Source organism: Zophobas morio, unplaced genomic scaffold (assembly GCF_036711695.1).
Source record: "Zophobas morio isolate AGI-343-1 ecotype UQ-CSIRO unplaced genomic scaffold, CSIRO_AGI_Zmor_V1 ptg000012l, whole genome shotgun sequence".
NCBI lineage: Eukaryota > Metazoa > Arthropoda > Insecta > Coleoptera > Tenebrionidae > Zophobas > Zophobas morio.
The window spans coordinates 23,145,339-23,164,785 of NW_026972117.1; the positions used below are offsets into that span (position 1 = coordinate 23,145,339).

General features: G+C 32.0%; 1 protein-coding gene across 1 annotated transcript in view; it reads right to left on the minus strand.

Annotated features, from left to right (window-relative positions):
• LOC135128038 (locomotion-related protein Hikaru genki) overlaps positions 1-19,447 on the minus strand; it is a 282,123-nt gene that overhangs the window by 97,172 nt on the left and 165,504 nt on the right. The window contains exon 3 of the mRNA XM_064054842.1: positions 7,913-8,004. Within this exon, the coding sequence (XP_063910912.1) occupies positions 7,913-8,004 (92 nt within the window). The remainder of the gene's footprint in view (positions 1-7,912; positions 8,005-19,447) is intronic.

The window sequence follows — 19,447 nt, forward strand, 5'->3', positions numbered from 1 at the left end:
ACGATAGGAAACGAAGACTCGATTGACAATGGCACCAAGAATATAACTGTATTGTGAAAGCGTAAGGCTATGCCTGTGTTTCTAGTGAGTTTTCCCACTGTAAAACGTTCCGGTCAACATTTTAGCGAGAACACGTACTGTTGTGTTCAATAAAAATGAGAAATGTTAAAGAAAATCTGTCAGTTTTAGAAATTTTTCCATAGGTTCAAACGGTTTTTCAGATTTTAAATTACAAAATGGAACGGTTTCTTTGAACTGCCAGTTTTGCGAACAAATTGGTTAGTTTAACTACTTCGCTTTAATGAGGTTTGACAGGAGTGATTGTTTACTTGGTAAATAAATGACAAATCAAAAAATTTAATTCCCTTTTTTATAGAACACAACTGTATGTATACGCCGACACGTGGAGTGTAATACCAATGATAAAATTCGTTGTATCATTATTGATTTGATCTATAAAAAAATTGGAAACCCTGACTTAGGTTTACATAACTACGCATTATTACGGAAGGAGGTTTAAACAATAAAAATTATAATAAAAATAAACATAAACAAGGTGAATTCATGAAGCACAAGTACACGAATATATTATTTTATAAAGTAAAGAAATGCGTTTACTAAGGCAAAATTTTAAAGTGCAGTCATTGTAGTATGGGTGGTGATCAGATACATTCTGGTTGGCGGTTTACAATCTATACAATATTCGTAACACACATATAAAATTTGGCAACAATCGGTCAGGTAGTTTCGGATATTGTCTGCTTAATACAAAGCTACCCACACGGTAGAGGACAGACAGGAAAACGGAAACGAGAGACATATTTTTTCAAACTCTAGGGATCATGAAACGTCGAGAAAACATAAAACTATCCATTCGCCCGATGGATCCTATCATAATACTTGCCTAGCTTACGTTCGTAACGTAATAAGTCCTTTTTGTCTTCCTTTATTTACAATTTTTTTAAACCAGACTGTGTAAAATCCAAAAATACGAATATATTGTTACGTTGAACGGGCGAATAAAATCGGCGTGGATTAAATTCAACAATTTATTTCTTAATAACTCGAGTTTACACGACTGACTATTACAGCGATTATGTACAAAATAATATCGGCGCGACTTGTCTAGCTCTTCGTAACATTCGCTGGACTTGACTCGGCTGAATAATTTCGTTCCCGAAGAGGGCCTTCGTTTAAACCCATATTGTCTTCTCGATGTTTCGCAATCGAGGTCTTTCTCGAATCCATCGCGATTTCCGCTTCCAGGCCTTTCTTTAGCGAAGTTACTTTAGTCACTTTTTTGTAAATACTTATGTATTTAAAACAATTTTATAAGATGACATAATCTCATATCTCAAGGGAATAATACATTTTAGTTGATGTGTTCTAAAAAAAAAAAGTTTAGTGTCAGGGTTTTTCAAGAAAAACTGTAAAATTTTATTTTAATTTTTTTACGATAATACGCACATGTAAGTTTAAGGTTAAAGACATATTGGGCAATTTCAAGCGAGATTTCAGGGAGAGAAAAATAATTTAAAAAATGCTTGTGTCCAAATGTACAAGATGCAGCCCTTTAAACTTTAATTTTTGTTTTCGAAATTTTACCATATTTTAGTTCACTATTTGGTGTTGGGTCCTGAAATCGATCGGATTTTTACTATTCAAAATAACTTTGGAGATATCCCGTCGTATTCTTCATTTTATAATCACGAAACTTAAAAAATGTTTAGGATGAATCTGACAACAATGGTTCATTTTTATGTTTTTGACCTATCTATCTAAATCCATGTAAGAAAATATTTTAAAGAGTTTTCTCGAACTTAGACTTGTGAACTTAATAATGTGCCACTGAGTTGGTGCAGCATTTTTTGAACATCCTGTACCTCTTTACTTGTGGTTTACATCGCAATATTAAACCGACGGAAGTATTGTAATCGAGTCCATCGGGCAACTTGCTACTTTCATGTTTTCTCGGGGTTTCTTGATCCCTAGAGAACGAAAAATGTAGTCCATCGTTTCCGCTTGTCTGTCTGTCTGTTTGTCTGTCTGTCGTCTGTCGTTTGTCGTCTGTGTGACTGATTGTTGTTAAATTTTATATGTACAATAGAAATATGTAAATGATAAAACGCTAACCAAAATTTGCCTAATCATATATACCAAAAATTTGATGACGTCATATTAAAAAAAAATCTGTATTAAAATGATTTAAATGTTAAACATTATTCTACTTCTGCACTTGTGGTGTACGAATCTGTTTGGAGTTACACTCATATTTTTAAAGCAATTGTTAATCCTTTCCTATCATTTTTTTCAATCAAATCATAAACAGTTCACCATATTTTCTCAAAAATGTAAAAATACAATAATGTCGCAATAAAATAATAATATTATTACAATAACAACTCCGCGTCCGAAATAATATTTGGATCGTTTTTCATTACCTTTTAACACAAATGCCTGCGGCCGCTGATCTTTGGTATCTGGACGTGCTGATAATTGTATTATTCGAAGTACTCGTATAGACATAAACAGTCGTGGTTAAGCATGTTTTACTGAGAGTACATTTTTTCTTGTTGGTTATGTTTTAAATATATTTTATATCGTCCACATTTGCCCCCATGGGAATTGGCGCCTCCGTGGCGTAGGGGCTACGGGGGTGTTATTTACTCCATTAATTCTTACTTTACATAGGTAGGAAATCACAAAACCTAATTTTATAATTTTTCAAAGAGCGGGATTTTTTGGATCGTATTTCAGTTCTGTCGAAATAAACTCCGATCAATTTTTTTCCTTACACTGGGACTGATTTACCTGTACTTGGGAAAATCATACATATTTCAATTTAAATTATAAGGGTTATTTTAATTTTATAATTTTTTGAAGAAGTTGAAATTAATGGATTGTATTTCAGGGGGTGTAAATAACCTTCGACTGATTTTTTTTTGTTAAGAACATCTTGTTTATTATCAATGAGGCAATTTATTTTATTGATTAAAACAAGAATGGCACACTCAATTTTTCAGAAAATTTGGGAATATGGTACTGTTGTTGTTAATATTACCCTCCATATATCCAAATTGATATATCTACGTGTCTTTGCTAGAATGTTGATTACCTACGTCATCACAAAACTTTGTGATGGAAAAGTTCGCCTGGAACATGTAAATACTTCACCCAATTGCCGCTTTTTTATTTTTTTACAGCCTAGTTCTATGAGTTCCCGCGCTCATTCCACAGAAAAATTTATAATAATTCCCACTCTGCACAAGAATATGTAATTGCCCCACCCACCCACCTCGCCTCCATTTCACTGATCAATTTTATCTGCCCTGATTGGAAGATGAATCTTATATTGAACAGTAATAAAATTAGTCGTTAGAATAAGAAGAGGGCGGGTGGGTGGGGCTACTACTTGCTAAGAAAAGACAGAACAATATTAGGAGTAGTCACCAGAATGAAGAGAGGGTGGGTGGGCGGGGCTACTGCATGGTTATAAAAACTGTAGAAAAAGTTAAATTTAGCCCCACCCACCCACTATAAAACAAGTTACAATTGCCGTTTTTTTATTCTTTTCAGAGCCTAGTTCTATGAGTTCCCACTCTCATTCTCAGAAAAACGTATAATAATTCCCACTCTAAACAAGAATGTGTAATTAACCACGCCCACCCACCCCGCCTCCATTTCATTGATTAATTTTATCTGCTCTGATTGGAAGATACATCTTATACTGAACAGTAATAAAAATATTCGTTAGAATAAGAAGAGGGCGGGTGGGTGGGGCTAGTATTTGCTAAGGGAAGACTGATTTTGACAAATGACATACCTTCTAATGAAATAGAGGCTGGGTGAGCGGGTCTAGTATTTGCTAAGAAAAAACGGAACAATATAAGGAGTTGTCACCAGAATGAAGAGAGGGTGGGTGGGCGGGGCTACTGCATGTTTATAAAAAACTCTAGAAAAAGTTAAACTTAGCCGCACCCACCCACCCACTCGTTCTCCTATTTTCTTTTGTTCTGAAATAAGAAGTAAATTTTATAGTAAATAAGTATAAAAAAAGTCACAATTGCCGCTTTTTTTATTTTTTTTACAGCCTATTTCTATGAGTTCCCGCTCTCATCTACAGAAAAATTTATAATAATTCCCACTGTACACAAGAATATGTAATTATTATTATCCTCTAAGAAAAGAGAGGGTGGGTGGGTGGGGCTAGTACTTGGTAAGATAAGACTAATTTGGGCAAATGGCATATCCTCTGAGAAAATAGAGGGCGGGTGGGCGGTCCTAGTACTTGTTAAGATAAAACTGATTTTGCTCCTATTAATCTTGTAAAAACTGGTGAAACTTAAAGGTGTTAAATTTCAAATTTCGATAGCAACGGGTTAAATTCCTAAATCTACCCGAAATGTGCAAAACATGAGTTTTTACTTGCGATTTATCATTGCATTCATATTTTTAGCTTTGCTTGTACAGGTGGCTCAAAAAAATTAATGAATGTGTCAGTTTATTTTATTGATTAAATCAGGAACGGTTTACTTCATTTTCCCAGAAAATTTTGGGAATACAATACTGTTATTTTTAGTATTACAGTGCACCAATCCAAGGTGTCCTTGTAAAAATGTTGATGGCGTCATCACAAAATTCTGTAAAGTAAAAACTCAACTCAAAAATGCTGGATATATTTCACTGTACTTTAGGTGCGAGGGAAGTTCTGCCGAAACAGCTTTCGACTAATTTTTTGAATAAGTTGAAAACATCTTGAGGTTCCTGGTGTTTTATTTTTTGAAGAAATTTGAAAAAATTGGTTTTCTCTGGAATCCGTAGTGTTTTATTTTTTGAAATTTAAAGAATCCAGGAGCACCTAGTGTTTTATTTTTTGAAGAAGTTGAAAAAATCTTGAGGTTCCCGGTGTTTTATTTTTAGAAGAATTTCAAAAGAATCTGGTGTTCCCTGGTGTTTTATTTTTTGAAGAAGTTTAAAGTATATTGAGGCTCCTGGTGTTTTATTTTTTTTTAAAGAAATTAAAAGAATATTGGAGCTCTTAGTAATGCTTTGAAAAACTTGACAGAATCTTTGGGTCCCCATGTTTTATTTTTTGAAGAATTTGAAAAAATTAATGTTTGCGGGTACTCCATTTTTTGAAAAAGTTTAAAAAATGTGAAAGTCTAGTGCTTTATTTTTTGAACAAGTTCAAAGAATCTTGAGGCTCCTGGTGTTCTATTTTTTGAAGAAATTGATGTTTTAAAGAAGTTGATAGAATTTCAGGGTCCAGGTGTTTTCTAATCTATCTCTAATCTTCTATTTTTTGAAATTTAAAGAATCTGTACTTCAGGAGCGAAGGAAATTTTGTCGAATCAGAATATACTTTTTGGAAACTATTAAGTTGTAGGCAGAAAATTAGCTAAGAAATCAGGTTTAATAAAAAAAAAGTAGTTATTTCACTCAGCATAAATTTTAATTTATTTAATTAGAATTCTTCACAACTAGTTATAGTGATTTACAATAAGTTTTAAAGTGCCTTTTCCCTATAAACAAGTCAATGGAATTCAGACTGGATTAACGATATTTTTATTCGTGTGCAGCCTAATTTTAAGACAACTAACACTGTTGTGTGTTCCAAACTTTAGTACATTTTGTATTTCAGATACAAGTAAACGAATTATTTGGGTCTCACTACTATTCCAAGGGGGGTACATCTGTCTGTGAAGACCATTTCAAAGTGTATACTATGATAATCAAACTGCACCAGCCGTTCTATCCTAGCGTCTTCATTACATTTTTATTTTCAAAGAGGCCATTTCATAGCTAGAGGTAGCTATCGAATCCACCAAATGTTTTCTTAGCATCATTGATTTTATGTTATTGAAAACCCTTTTATTTTACGTGACACCAGATGTTACTCCGTCCTACCTACCATTTTTGTTATTTCAGCTTTTCTAGTTTGTTTACCAAATTCATGTGATCACCTTTTTTTGCATTGTAGTTCCGACACGGTATTTTCAACAGTTCGATGCACTTTTATTGAAATTTTATGAGGCTCATTGTTAATTGACTAAACGCTTTGAACAGCGTTCCCCCAATAAAGGGAATTAGCATTTGCTACTCGTATAGCTTTTCAACATATTAATACATTTTTAAAGTGGATATTTTTGTTACTGTGTTGAAAAAATATTATTCCATAACGAGATTCTGGTTAGATAAATATCGTTTCAAAGGTAAAACCTCAATAACAAAATATGAATATCATGTGCAAATAGGAATCAGGCAAAATTTTAATTCTAATTTCAGGTGTATTTAGGTGTAACTTTGATATGTGAAAAATCTCCTGCTGTAAATTACTTCTTCGAGTTATTTCAAGTAGTCTATATATCAGTAGTTTAGATGAAACATGTTTTCTTTAACGTAAAAAATATAGGAAAAATGAATGCAAATTTTATACCCTCCTAACGCAAAATTACTGCGAAATGTTTGTCGTTAAATCAGAAGCATCGGGCGAAGTGAAAGTAATGAAACTGTTTATTTGACATTGTTGCGCCATTATCACACCGAACTGTTTTCATTATTTTACGTTAATCATCATTTCCAAACGCTAATAAGCATAGGAACTTCTAATTATAATTAAACGTGGTTGTGAAACTCAAAGTTTTGATATTTGATATTCACAAAAAGACTTAACTTTGAATTGCAAAGTTGCGAAGTTTGTGATGATACAAACCTCTGCTTTTTATGCCACTAATAATTAATTACGGATGAGATTTCTGAGCTCCATTTATTGCTTCGTGTTTCGTGCCGTTTTCTGCCATTAAAATTATTTTCGTCTTTTATTCAACACAGGACACAATATTTTAAGAAATGCATTTACTTCGTCATAATGTCCCATGAAATTTCTTCTCTACACATTCGCAACACGTTCGTTGTCCGAAACGTAATTGCTGGAATGTCAGTTCCATATGAAATTTCCATGTCAGTATTTGCATTAAAAACATGTAACGGCTTCACAGCAGTGTTTTAAAATAATACATTCATGAAGTCAATACCTCCAATGTTGACGAATAAAACGGTCAGTAATGGCCCTTCTGATACATTTGAAACAGACAAACACTCTCCATAATCTGCATAAATAATTGTGCCATGGTAATCCACATGCGTTTTATGTTGTAATTTTACTGAAGCAGCTGTAAAATTATCATATTTTTTACATCAGAGAAACGTTTTCAAACCTATGAGATAAATTAGATTTATTAATTTGGCACATCCGAGAAAAAAAATTCCCGGATTTATGGCACAGCATTTTGAAATAAATCATTAAAACAACGTTATCCTGGAAAAAAGTAATTACGCCGTCGAAATTGTGAAATATGGGAAAATTAAAGAAGATTACAACACATTAACTGCTTTCACTCTCGTGACTTTCTGTTGTTATTTGTATACGATAAATTATTTACTTTCACAAAGGGGTGTGTTTAATTTACGCTTGCCAAAGTTATGATATGTTAATAATAAATATAAAACATCGTTATTAGTATTTATGCTTCAAACGGATGTACAATATTGTAGATTTAAATAATAAGTAAACAACAGTTACGAATACTTCCATTGTATAAATAAAAACAACTAAAAATATCAGATATTCGGCATAAAAATGCAATAACTAGCAAATCATGAGATAGTTAAGTCAATGAAGACAATTAAATTTTCTAAAGACAGATAAAACCTCCGACACCTCGAGAATAAATTTTTATCAGAAACGATCAATTTTGTCTAGAGAATTTTAAGTGCGCTAGTAACTAGAGAATGATTAGGTAGATGATCCTAACTCTGTTTATCTCCACAAATTGCATTATTTGTAAACTTCATCGTGAAAGAATATCGTTTTCTAAAAAGTTTTATACTTTCTGATAAATAGGACAGTTACCTGAATCGAAACGTTCCTGAACGTGACGACCAAGTGTGGATTGATGTACTCCAGCTTACAACTTCTGAAGAGTGGATGAAATCTTCCATTATCTGCAACAAAATTCCGGATAAAATTCGATATTATGTGTTTCTGTCCTCTCCATTTACAACAAAAAAGACAAACAACAAGAGAGCTTTTCATTATGGTGTTTTTCCTGCGGAGGCAAATGTAGGCCACGTTTTTGTTATCTAATCGCATTAACGTACGAGAGACAATATGTCTTGTATCATTAGAGCTCATTACCATATACATCGGATAACATCATAATCTGAATTCGAATGAAATAGAGACTAATGGTGTAATAGCGGTGGCAGTTTAACGCGACACGACAGGAAGTAAACATCGTTCCTTTGAGGGGGATGCAACATAATAAAGTTTATGCACCCTAACGACCACTTCAAGAACCCTTTTCAGGCAAAATAAGAGTAGTCACTTTGTGCAAAATTTAAAATGAGGCACATGTTTACTACAGTGCCACTTCACAAATGTGTATCTAAATTGTATGCCTTGTAAGCTTAAATTTTACCTATAAGTATAGGGCTCAATGATTTTTTTTTAGTTGTACTTTAGTTAAAAGTAAAGTTTTATGCATTATTTCACGGCTCGTTTGTACTTATAGGAGTGAAATTGTTATTTTATATCACGCAGTCTCTAAAAATAGCATTTCTATATTCTTTAATGACAACGCACGAAGTAGTAATTTTATATAAAAGATATTTCTGTGCAAGACGCCATGTATTTTACAACATTTGTCGAGCTGAGTTCATTTTCCTCCACATTGTTGAAACACAATGCTTCACTTTATTGAAAGTAAGGTCCGAGTTTTGACACATTTGTGAACGTGAGTTTAAAGTGTTTTATTTATATCTGTCTTACTATTTAAATAATAATCAGTGTAGCAATGTAAATGTTAATTGAAGACATGTGTTGTAAATTTTGTTATTTAGGCTTAATTACATATTTGATTGTGATATGTCTAAAGGGCTTGATGGTTTTCCCTAAGTTGTTATCTACCTTTAAGGACTTCTCATTCGAAATTTTACAGTACGTCGCCTGAGAACTTGTTCGATCTACAGACCAGAGCGCGTTCAGGCAAGAGTCGACTCTAAGCGATTTAATAATAATTGTATGGTCGGATTTTATAATGAATAAGTGAAGGTTTTTGGTACATATTTAGATTGTTTTATTTACAAAATATTATATATCATGTCACATGTTTCACTCGATTTTGACATGCAACTATTTTTTCTTTAACTAAGAATTAATTCTTTAATTGTGTTTTATTCTAGCAAAACGTCTTAAATTAACAATATTGTTGAAATCGTAATAATCTGACGGATTTTTTTCGGGAAAATGTAGTTATTTTTATGTTTAGGAAACATTGTCTTCTACTTTGTATGGATTTTGAAATGTTTTTAGTGACAAATTTTTGTGTTTATTTTCGATGCATGGTGTGATATTAACAGTGAGAAAAAAATGAAATTTCAAAATAGTCAAAAATTTGAAAAATCGAAAACCTGAAAAATCGAGAAATCTAATAATCGAAAAATTTTAAAAATGTCAAGAAATCGAAACATAAAAAAACCGAAAACAAAAAAATTGAAAAATATGTAATTTAAAAAATCGAAAAATCAATAAAATGAAAAAACCGAGACATGAAACATCGACTTTTCAATTACTCTATTACTCCATTTCTGTCTTAATTTTTCTAATTTTTAAATGTTAGATATTTTAGGTTTTTTTTTGTTTCCTTTTCCCCATCTTTTCAATTTTTCTCTTTCTCTATTTATCGATATTTTTTAAATTTAAAATTTTTCATTTTTCTTTTTGGTTTTAAATTTTGAATTTTTTCGATTTTGGATTATTTTTATTTTCCAATATTTTTCGACTCGATTTTTCGAGTTTTTTCAATTTTTGAGATGTTTCGATTTTTGGATTTCTCGGTTTTTTCGATTTTTCGATTTTTTACTTTTCCAGTTTTCCAATTTCCCAATTTTTCATCATTTCAATGTAGGAATTCTTCAATTTATCGATTTTTTTTTATTCTTAAATTTTTTAATTTTTTGTAATTTTTAATTTTCAATTTTTCATTTTCAACTTTTCGATTTCCCGATTTTTCGACGTCTTGAATTTTTCATTTCTCGATTTTTCGATGTTTCAGTTTTTAAGTTTTTCGATATTTTCGGCTATTCAAGTTTTAGATTTTTCGATTTTTCCTGATTTCAGTTTGGAATTTTTTAATATCTCAATGTTTCAGTTTTTTGATTTTTCAGTTTCCCAATTAAGATTTCTCAATTTTTTGATGTTTTCAGTTTTTAGGCTCTTTCATTTTTTTCGATTTTCCAATTTTTCGACATTTCGACTTCTCGATTTCTCAATTTTTCGATTTCTGGGTCTTCTGATTTTTCGATTTTTTGATATTTCAATTTCCCGATTTTTCAATTTTTCTATATGTATTTTAATTTTTCAATTTATTTCTTCATTTTTCTAATTTTTAAATGTTATATTTTTCAGTTTTTTGATGTTTCGATTTTCCGATCTCTCGATTTTTCGACTTCACAGCATTCGATTTTTAAAAATTTCTGATCCTTCAGTTCAGTTTTTTTTTCTATTTGTCGTTTTTTTTTTAGTTTTAAATTTTCATTTTTCAATTTTTAATTTTGGATTTTTCGATTTTAGAGTATTTCTGTTTTTCGATATTTTTCGACTTCTCGACTTTTAAATTTCTTTCTCGATTTCTCGACGTTTCAGTTTTTCAATTTTTGGATGTTTCGATTTTTTGATTACTTGCTTTCGGCTTCAAAAAATTTGAAAATGTAAAATTTAAAAACCGAAAAACGAAAAATCGAAACACCAAAATTTAAAAATTGAAAAATCGAAATATCGAAAAACTGGAAAATCAAAAACCGAAAATCCGAAAACTAAAAAATCGAAAAACCGATAAATCGAAAACTCAAAAGATCGAGAAATCGAGAAGTCGATTAGTTGAAAAATTGAGAAACAGAAATAGGCCAAAATTTAAAATTTGAAAATTAAAAAATTGGTAAATAGATAAATTGAACAATCAAAACATCGAAATATCCTAATCTCGATAAATCTAGAAATTAAAAAATTTAAAAAATCGAAAAATTGAAAAATTGAAACATTGAGACATTGAGAAATCGAAAATCAAAAGATCGACAAGTCGAAAAATGGAAAAATTGAGAAACCTGAAAAATCGAAAAATTGAAGAATTGAAGAACTGGAAAATCGAAACAGTCGAAAATAAGAAATGGGAACATCGATAAATTGAAAACTTGAGAATTTAGAAAAGTCAAAAATTGAAAAATCAAAAAATCGAAACATTTAAAAAACGTAAAATTGAAGTGGAGAAAAATTGGAAAACCGAAAAACTGAATCACCGAAAAATTGGGAAATTGTAAAATCAAAGAATTGAATAATAAATAATCTGGTAAATCTCTAAACTGAAATTTCGAAAAATTGAAAAATGAAAGAAAAACTGAAAAATGATGAAACTGAAATATCCAAAAACTGAAAAATCAAATAATTGAAAAATTAAGAAATCAAAAACTCAAAAAAGTGAAGTCGAAAAATTAAAACCTTAAAAAGTTGAAAAATTGAAAAACCAAAAACCTAAAAAATTGAAAAATTGAAGAATTGAAAAAACTGAGAGTTTATAAAGTGAAATTTGAAAAATTGAAAAATCGAAATTTTTAAAAATCGTAAAATTGAAGAGGAGGAGAATTGGAAAAACGTAAAATTGAAACATTGGAAAATTGAGAAATTGAAAAATTGAAAATCGTGAAATTGAAAAATTGAATAAGTAATAAACTGAAAAACCCCAAAATTTGATATTTCGAAAAATTGAAAAATGAAGGACAAAATTCAAAAATCTGGAAACTGAAATCTCCAAAAACTGAGAAAGAAAAAAATTGAAAAATTGGGAAATCGAAAAATCAAAAACCTGAAAAATTGAAGAATTGAAAAACTGAAAAATCGAAACAGTGGAAGGTCAAGAAATGGGAAAATCAACATCGATTAATTGAAAAATCGAAAAACTGAGAGTTTATAAAAGACACAAATTGAAATAGTAATTTACGCAACTAGTTCGGGATAGCCTGCTTCCCGCATGAACGCTTGTTTGAGGCACGACCGAAGGGAGTGCCGCATTTGCGTGAATGCGGGAAGCAGGCTCACGAACGTGTTGTGTACAATATTTTTTGCGACGAATAAACCTTTAAACTGAAGAGATTAATTGTGAGTTATTTATAAACAACGCCATTGACAGCGCCGTCTACACGTCACAATGTTGACACTACCCGAGTATTTTAAGGTTTCCTTGGCAACGGGAAGTTAAATGCACGTGTGCGGGAAGTTCGACCTCCCGCACTCTGGTGAATGCGCGAAAGCTATCAAAAAAGGTCATGAGTGCAAAAATGTTATTTATACACAATACAGGCGTTCTTTTTGAAAAATATTAGAAAAGTTTAATTGCTCTGTATAAATAAGTCGAAACCCAATTCTATCGTTTATGCATAGATATGCCAAGGCAAGGTGATTAAAAAGCTTTATGTAAAATTCCAAAGCTTCATCTTTAAAAAGAGTGGAGTTGTGAATTTTTAAATATGGTTGCTTTCTACATATGTATAAATGTTGATCAAAAACCATTGTCCTTAAAATACGTGTATCTGATGATTTTTTTCTTCCGTTTTTAATAGAAATCTAAATCTGAAAAATGTGTAAGTAACTCCGTTTAAAATAACACAAATTAAGTGTGTAATTATTGTAAACAGTATTGCTAGATTGTGACAAAGATTTTTTTTAATACTTGCGAAATGCTGCATAATTTAAACCTACATAAGAAAAACTTCATTAAAACAAATACCCCAGCTTTTAATATAGCGAAATTGCAGAAATTCTAGCTTGACAATTACACCCAGTTTTTTGCTATTTTATAATAACTGAAAATAAAACGGCGTGTGATCTAGTTTGTATATTAAAAAACTCAGTTTAGTATCAAAGGTTCCACTTTTTAAAACGCGGTATACCTGACTCCTCACGAACCGAAAGAAAATAACACTTGGGATCGTCCCTGGAGAATATTTCAATTTCGTGCATAATTTTTTATACATGTTTTCTTTTTATTGTTTTCCATTTCGTATTACCTGCAATAAATTCTCGAATGTCTAACGGCAGCATTAAGTCTTTTCAGCGATGTGACCAAGTGACGTCCGGCAGGGTTTTAGGTTGTCAGCTTGGTACGACAGCCAGTCGCTGGATATTACGTATTCCCTGCTCAGTGTAACTTTTCTAAATTTGACCGATTTAAAGTTCTAGAAGGAAAGTTTGTTCTCTCTTTAATGCATTCGTGGAAAATTGCAAGCGAAGGAAATTTTAAATTGTAATGGAAAACATGGATTTTCGACAGAAAAATTATTTAAATTCGCAGATGAACACCAAAATATTGCTAATTGGATTTTTTTAGTTTATTTTAAAATGCATAGTTCAGCTGTTGAATTTTAAATGCGAAAGCAAACATTATTATTTTGTGTGTTTTTGTGCATTATTTGCATTATATAAAATGCACTGTATTATAGATTACTACTTTCCCGGGGTATTACTACATTTAACCACACCGGATTATGGTTATTTTAAACTGTTACAATAAAATTATTTATGGTAAAAGGTGAATATAAACAGATTTTATCCAGGAGTGGATTGATGCACAATTTTGTTTGCAATAACTAATTTTAAATCCATTTTAAATTAAAATAAAAAATTCTTATTATAACAATGTTGCTCTGGATTGTTCATAAATGATGATTAATTTAAAAAATAGCTAGATTGGCAACTACGTTTACGATTTTCTTTTGAAAATGAATCTTGGTTTTACTTCGAATTGTCCATCATCTTCGTTACCCTAATCATTAATGAATCCTTAAAGAATTAAAGAAGTAGAGACTGCACAATAAGAATTTGGCTTTATTTGTACAGGTTGTTGCCAAAATTTATTTGTAAAATTTAACCAAAGGGCAATTCAAAGTGCAGGATGTTTTTTATTAAATTGTTATTTACATTTAATAACTTCTCATTTAGGATTTTAAAATAGTAAATTTCAGCATTTAAGATTTAATTTTAAACATTAATCCGTTTCAAAGTTATCAGTTAAATAAGTATCATTGTGGACCCGAAACGTGGAGGAATATTTTATGCTTATTTTGTGTTGTGTTGTGCGACTTGAATTTTTTACATTTATTCTCGTACACGACAGGAGTGTTAGCGAGTGTGTACCATAACCTCATTTGATTTCGACCATATTTAATATGTGTTTGTTGTGTTGATTTGACATGAAATGTTTTATTTATGAATTCGGTTGACGATGTAATCTTGAGGAATTAAATTTGCTTGTTTTGAAGTTTTTGTTAATTAATTTGATTCTTAACTAAGGCAGTACAAATTCCAGATGAATACGGTCAGATGTATACAGTGATGTCCCCGTACACAGTTTATGATTTGTTCTCAACTTTTGATTTTGTTTTTTTTTTAATTTATTTTCGAAAAGGGATGCCCGAGCCAGTGTGAATGGACAGTCTGCTTTGGGCGTATATTCCACGAAAATTTATAGATTCGATACAGAATGTTATTTGTACATGCAAAATCTTGGTCCTCAAAAGTTTTGTTGTAAAATGTCAAACATTAACACATTGGGTCAAGAGTAATAAATGTCAGAGTAGTTAAGTTAATTCTTTTTATATATCGGACGAGCAATATAATTTGTAAAAGAGTGATCCTTGGAATTGAATCCGTAGGTGTTTTCTGAACTGATATGTTTAACAAAATTGATTTTAATTGCCCATAATATTGTACAGCTAACATTTGAAACCGATATCCAAAAAGGCAAAAGCTAAGATTCTTTAAGCTAGTTTTGGTCTTTGATTTCAATTTTACCTCAATTTATTAATCAATTTTATTGTGACTTTAAAAATTCAGAAATATCAGGTGAAACGTTCCTTCTAACGTTACTTTTCTTGTTTTTTCTTGATTGTTGTTCCTCGAGAAATAATTTTAAAGCACTAAAACCGGTGAATTCATCGGTCGGTCTCCTTTGCGTTTTTATCTCTACTTATGTTCTGCGTAACGTAATCCAAATTAATCTTCTCAATTTTTTTTTATTGTTAATTTTTTTAAGGCTTCGATGAATTTTAATCTTCTAATTGAGCCAGATGCTTGTTGGAAGTCAATAAATAGAATTTCGAAATCGGTTATGTTTTAGTGTATTGTTTCCATACTAGTACAAAGATTGCATCTATGGTTGATGTTTCTGCTGCAAATTCATTTTGATCATTTTCTCCTATGCGGTTCTTTTTGAATTACTGTCGATACTTCCCATGCACTAGGCATCTTTTCATGCCAGTTATCTCATCCATATTTTATCAGATCCCTGGTTTATTCCATCTTTCCCAGGTGCTCGACCACTGGGACTTGGCGCTTTAATATTGTCCATCCATACTTCCTTCCTTCCTTCTAGGTACTGTTTTTTGTTCTCAGCTTCATTTCCTTGTTTATTTTTTATTTCGCTCGTCTTTTTTTTATGTTTTCTATAAACGTTTTTGTAGTTCTATTTATTCTTTCATCTTCTACGTGTTTCATTTTGTTGTTTGTTTTGCCAGTTTTGCAATGTGGTTTTGGTTTTATTCCATTTTACATTAATGTCTTCGTCAGTGGCTTCTTCCGATTTTTTCTCGACTTTTTGTTATATGTCGGGTTTTTACACTTCTTGGCTTATACTTCCTATATTCCATTTCGATGACGTATTTTGATGTTTTGTAGTTGTGTTTATTTTTCTTTCAATTTTGGTATCTCTTGAAAATGGTCAGGTCAGGTCCCCTTGAAGTAATGCTAACGTGGTTCCGGGGAGGTAGGAGAACAGCTGGTCGAGGAAGGGGTTTTAAGTCCTGGCACTACCATAGAAAAAAAAAGGTCAAGTCAGTTCAGGTTAGGTCAGGTCAGAGTCTTATGAGGTACTTTTACAATCTGGTGATTCTCTTTTTGGATCTTTAAACTTTGTAATACTTAACGCCGCTACCATATTGCAAAGTTTTTGCCCATTGTCATTGGTTCTTTCATATATGGTACGTTTACCAGCTACGCTTGCGATGTATTCTTCTCTTCCTATTTGGGCGTTTAAATCTCCCTATATTAAAAATGTGTACTTCTTAGGTATTTTCTCTGTTTGTCTTCTAGTTTCTCGTAAAAGTTATCTTTTTCTTCGGCTCTGTTGGTGCATATACATTTAATACAGACATATTGAATTGATTTGATTCAATTCTTACGTATGCCATTCTTTCTTTTGTGATTTCAAAATTTCTTAATTATCCCTTATTTCGTTATTCATTATAAAAACTACTCCATATGATCCTTCTTCTTTTTGTATTGACTACAACATTGTAAACTCTTTTTTATCTATTCATCCCATACCTTGCGTAAGCGAAGGAAGTATTGTAATCGATTCCGTCTAATGTGACTCGATCTTGAAATGTGTGGCAATTAGTAACTTTTATGAAATAGAAATATATCTGAGTCTTTGTTATGCTCCGTCTTTTCGACAGCAGGTATTTTTTGCTTCCAGTATGGCGATCCTGTTACTGTCATTTGGCTGTCAATTGCCTTGCTGGTAACGACTGTTTGCCGGTTACTGGTGACACTTCCTCGTTGTATAGGGCTGGGGTTACTTTGGGACTGGAATAGTGTCTTTTCGGTCCGTTAACTTGATAATTCTAGTACAGTCTATCGTAACCTCAAATCGTAAACACATCAAACTTTTTTTGACAGTTCCTACATTTGTTAGCGAAAATTACTAGTCTCGCGCTATCTTTGTTTAACACATAGGTTAGGTTCCTCTGTGTCGAACTCCGACCACAGGCAATTTGCCGTAGTTTCTAAAAGTAATAATAGATCTAGTAACTTTAAGTCCGTCGGCCCACTCTCTGCTTTGACGGTTTTTCGACTTTTCATGACATCTAGAGTACGAAGAAGTAGGTTTCCCATTTCTGTCTGTCGGTCTGTATGTCTGTCTGTTCATCTGTCCGTCTGTTTGCCGACCGAATTTTTATTTCGAAAGTACTGGTCCGATTGTTGTCAAATTGTGCATTTATAGTAGGAATATCATGTCGATGGTAACACGCTAACCAAAATTTGTCAAATATACCCCACCAGTAATGTGATGACGTCGCTTCATAATTGTAAATGGATTTAAAATTGTATAAAATAATATAGTCCTACGCATGTAGTTTATGACTTCGTGTTGACTTTTTACCCGAAACGTCCAGATTTTTGGGAAAAAAAAATCAAAATTATGTAGAAGTAGTAATTTATTATTTGCCTTACAGGCTTAATAATATTGCCACTAGGGGTACAAATTAACTTAATCTACGTCAGATAAATCAATAACAATAAAAATAAATAAAATAAAATAAAATAAAAATTCGAGTGTTATATAATAAATATTCTATTCTTTATGCTTGCCCACCCATTGCCATAGTTCCCTTATACTCCATACTTCTTTCATCCAGTCCAGTCCTCTTCCATCCTCGTTTAGCATTTCTTCCCTGCTTTCCTCCGATTCTCTCAATCCTTCACATCCTTCCAGCATATGCTCTATTGTTTCTCCCTTTCTCCAACATATCCTACACCTTCTGTCAGTTTCATCCATCCAAAAATTATTCTCTTTCTCTTCATTTCCACACCTAAATCTCGCCATCATTCTTTTCTCCTTTATACTCTCTCTCTGTGTACTTTGGTACTTCATCCTTTACTATTTTTCTATAGTCTGCATTATATCTAGACTCCGATATTCTCGCTCTACGTTCTTGCTTATCTATATCCTTATCTCTTACACTTCTTTCATACTCCTTCCCATTTCTCTCATTCTCTCCATTTCTTCACATGCATATACCTTTCCTTCATAATACTTGTCCCTTTCGTTCTAAACATGTTTTCTCCCTTCCTTTCTTATTTCGTCCCAACATTCTTGCAATATCTTGCAATCACCTCTCTCACTGAACTTCTCTTCAAATCCAACCGCCCTTTTACCCGCTTCCACTCTCATTTTCTCCCTTTTTGTTTGTTCTCTCACTATATACCCTGGCGTATACTTTTCCAATTCCAATGTTCATTTCAAGTATTTTTCTTGCACTCTCTCTATTTCTTCATATTCCCTCCATCCCCAAATCTCAGCTCCGTACATAAATACACTTTTGATCAAACTATCAAACATCGTCATTCTTCTCTTATAATCATGTCCAAATTTTCTCTCTCCTATTCCCCATACTATTCCTATCACTTTGTTCGTTTTTTGGACCATTTCTTGAATATGCGCTCTATCTGAGTTATTGCTCATTAATGTATATCCTAAGTACTGGAATTCTTTCACCTGTTCAATGTTCTTCCCTCTCCATGCCCACTCTTCCTTCTCCTTTCTTACTTTCTTCCCAAACACCACCATTTTTGTTTTTTCCACATTCACTTCCAATTCCTTTTTTTTACATACTTCTCCAAACTTTTGATCATTGCTTTCATTTCTTCTCTTTTCTTTGCCACAATCACCAAATCATCTGCATACGCCAACGACCACACTTTCTCTTTGCCGATTACCACCCCTTCTGTCTGTGCTTTTCTGAACATTTCATCTATATATCCTAGATAAGCTGCAAACAATGCGGGGCTGAGTGCGCATCCTTGTCTCACTCCTGTATTTGTATAAAAACTCTCACTTTTTATTCCATTCACTCTCACTGTATTTACTGTTTCTTCATATATTTCTTCCATTTTCGTTACCAAGTGTGCATTTACTCCCTTTCTCCTCAAATACTCCCACATTTTCTCTCTATTCACGCTATCAAACGCTGCTTTGAAATCTATGAACAATGCGTACATTCGTCTACCCTCTTTCCTTATTTCTCTTCCCACTAAATGCCGCAGGATGTACACATTGTCGATAGTAAAAATCAAAATTATGTTTGGAATTTAATTTTGAATCTGCGAAACCGAATGCTTTGAAATCTTGTAGATGCTTTAAAGTTACGATAAGCATGATACATTTTTTATCAGAATATATTTGTTTATCTCCTCCAAAAAATTGATGACGCCAGCTCAAAATTTTACCGAATAAATGCTATCCAAAATGTGCAAAATGTGATAAGTAGAGAGCGGAAAATATGCAGCAAAATTTTGGGAAATATGATCATATGATATGCACCAAATTTATACAAATATGCAGAGATATGCAGTTGCATATGCTCCAAAAATTAAAAAAAAAGCTCAATAAGCGAACTAAATTTATTTACAAATCACAAAAACAGGCTTCCCGAGCTTACGTTTTGTTACAAAAAATAGATAAATCACATTGCAAAGTGTTTAATTACATCTCACTAACACATAAATCACTCTAACACATAGATCACACTTTTACTAAAAAATAAATACAAACAGAAC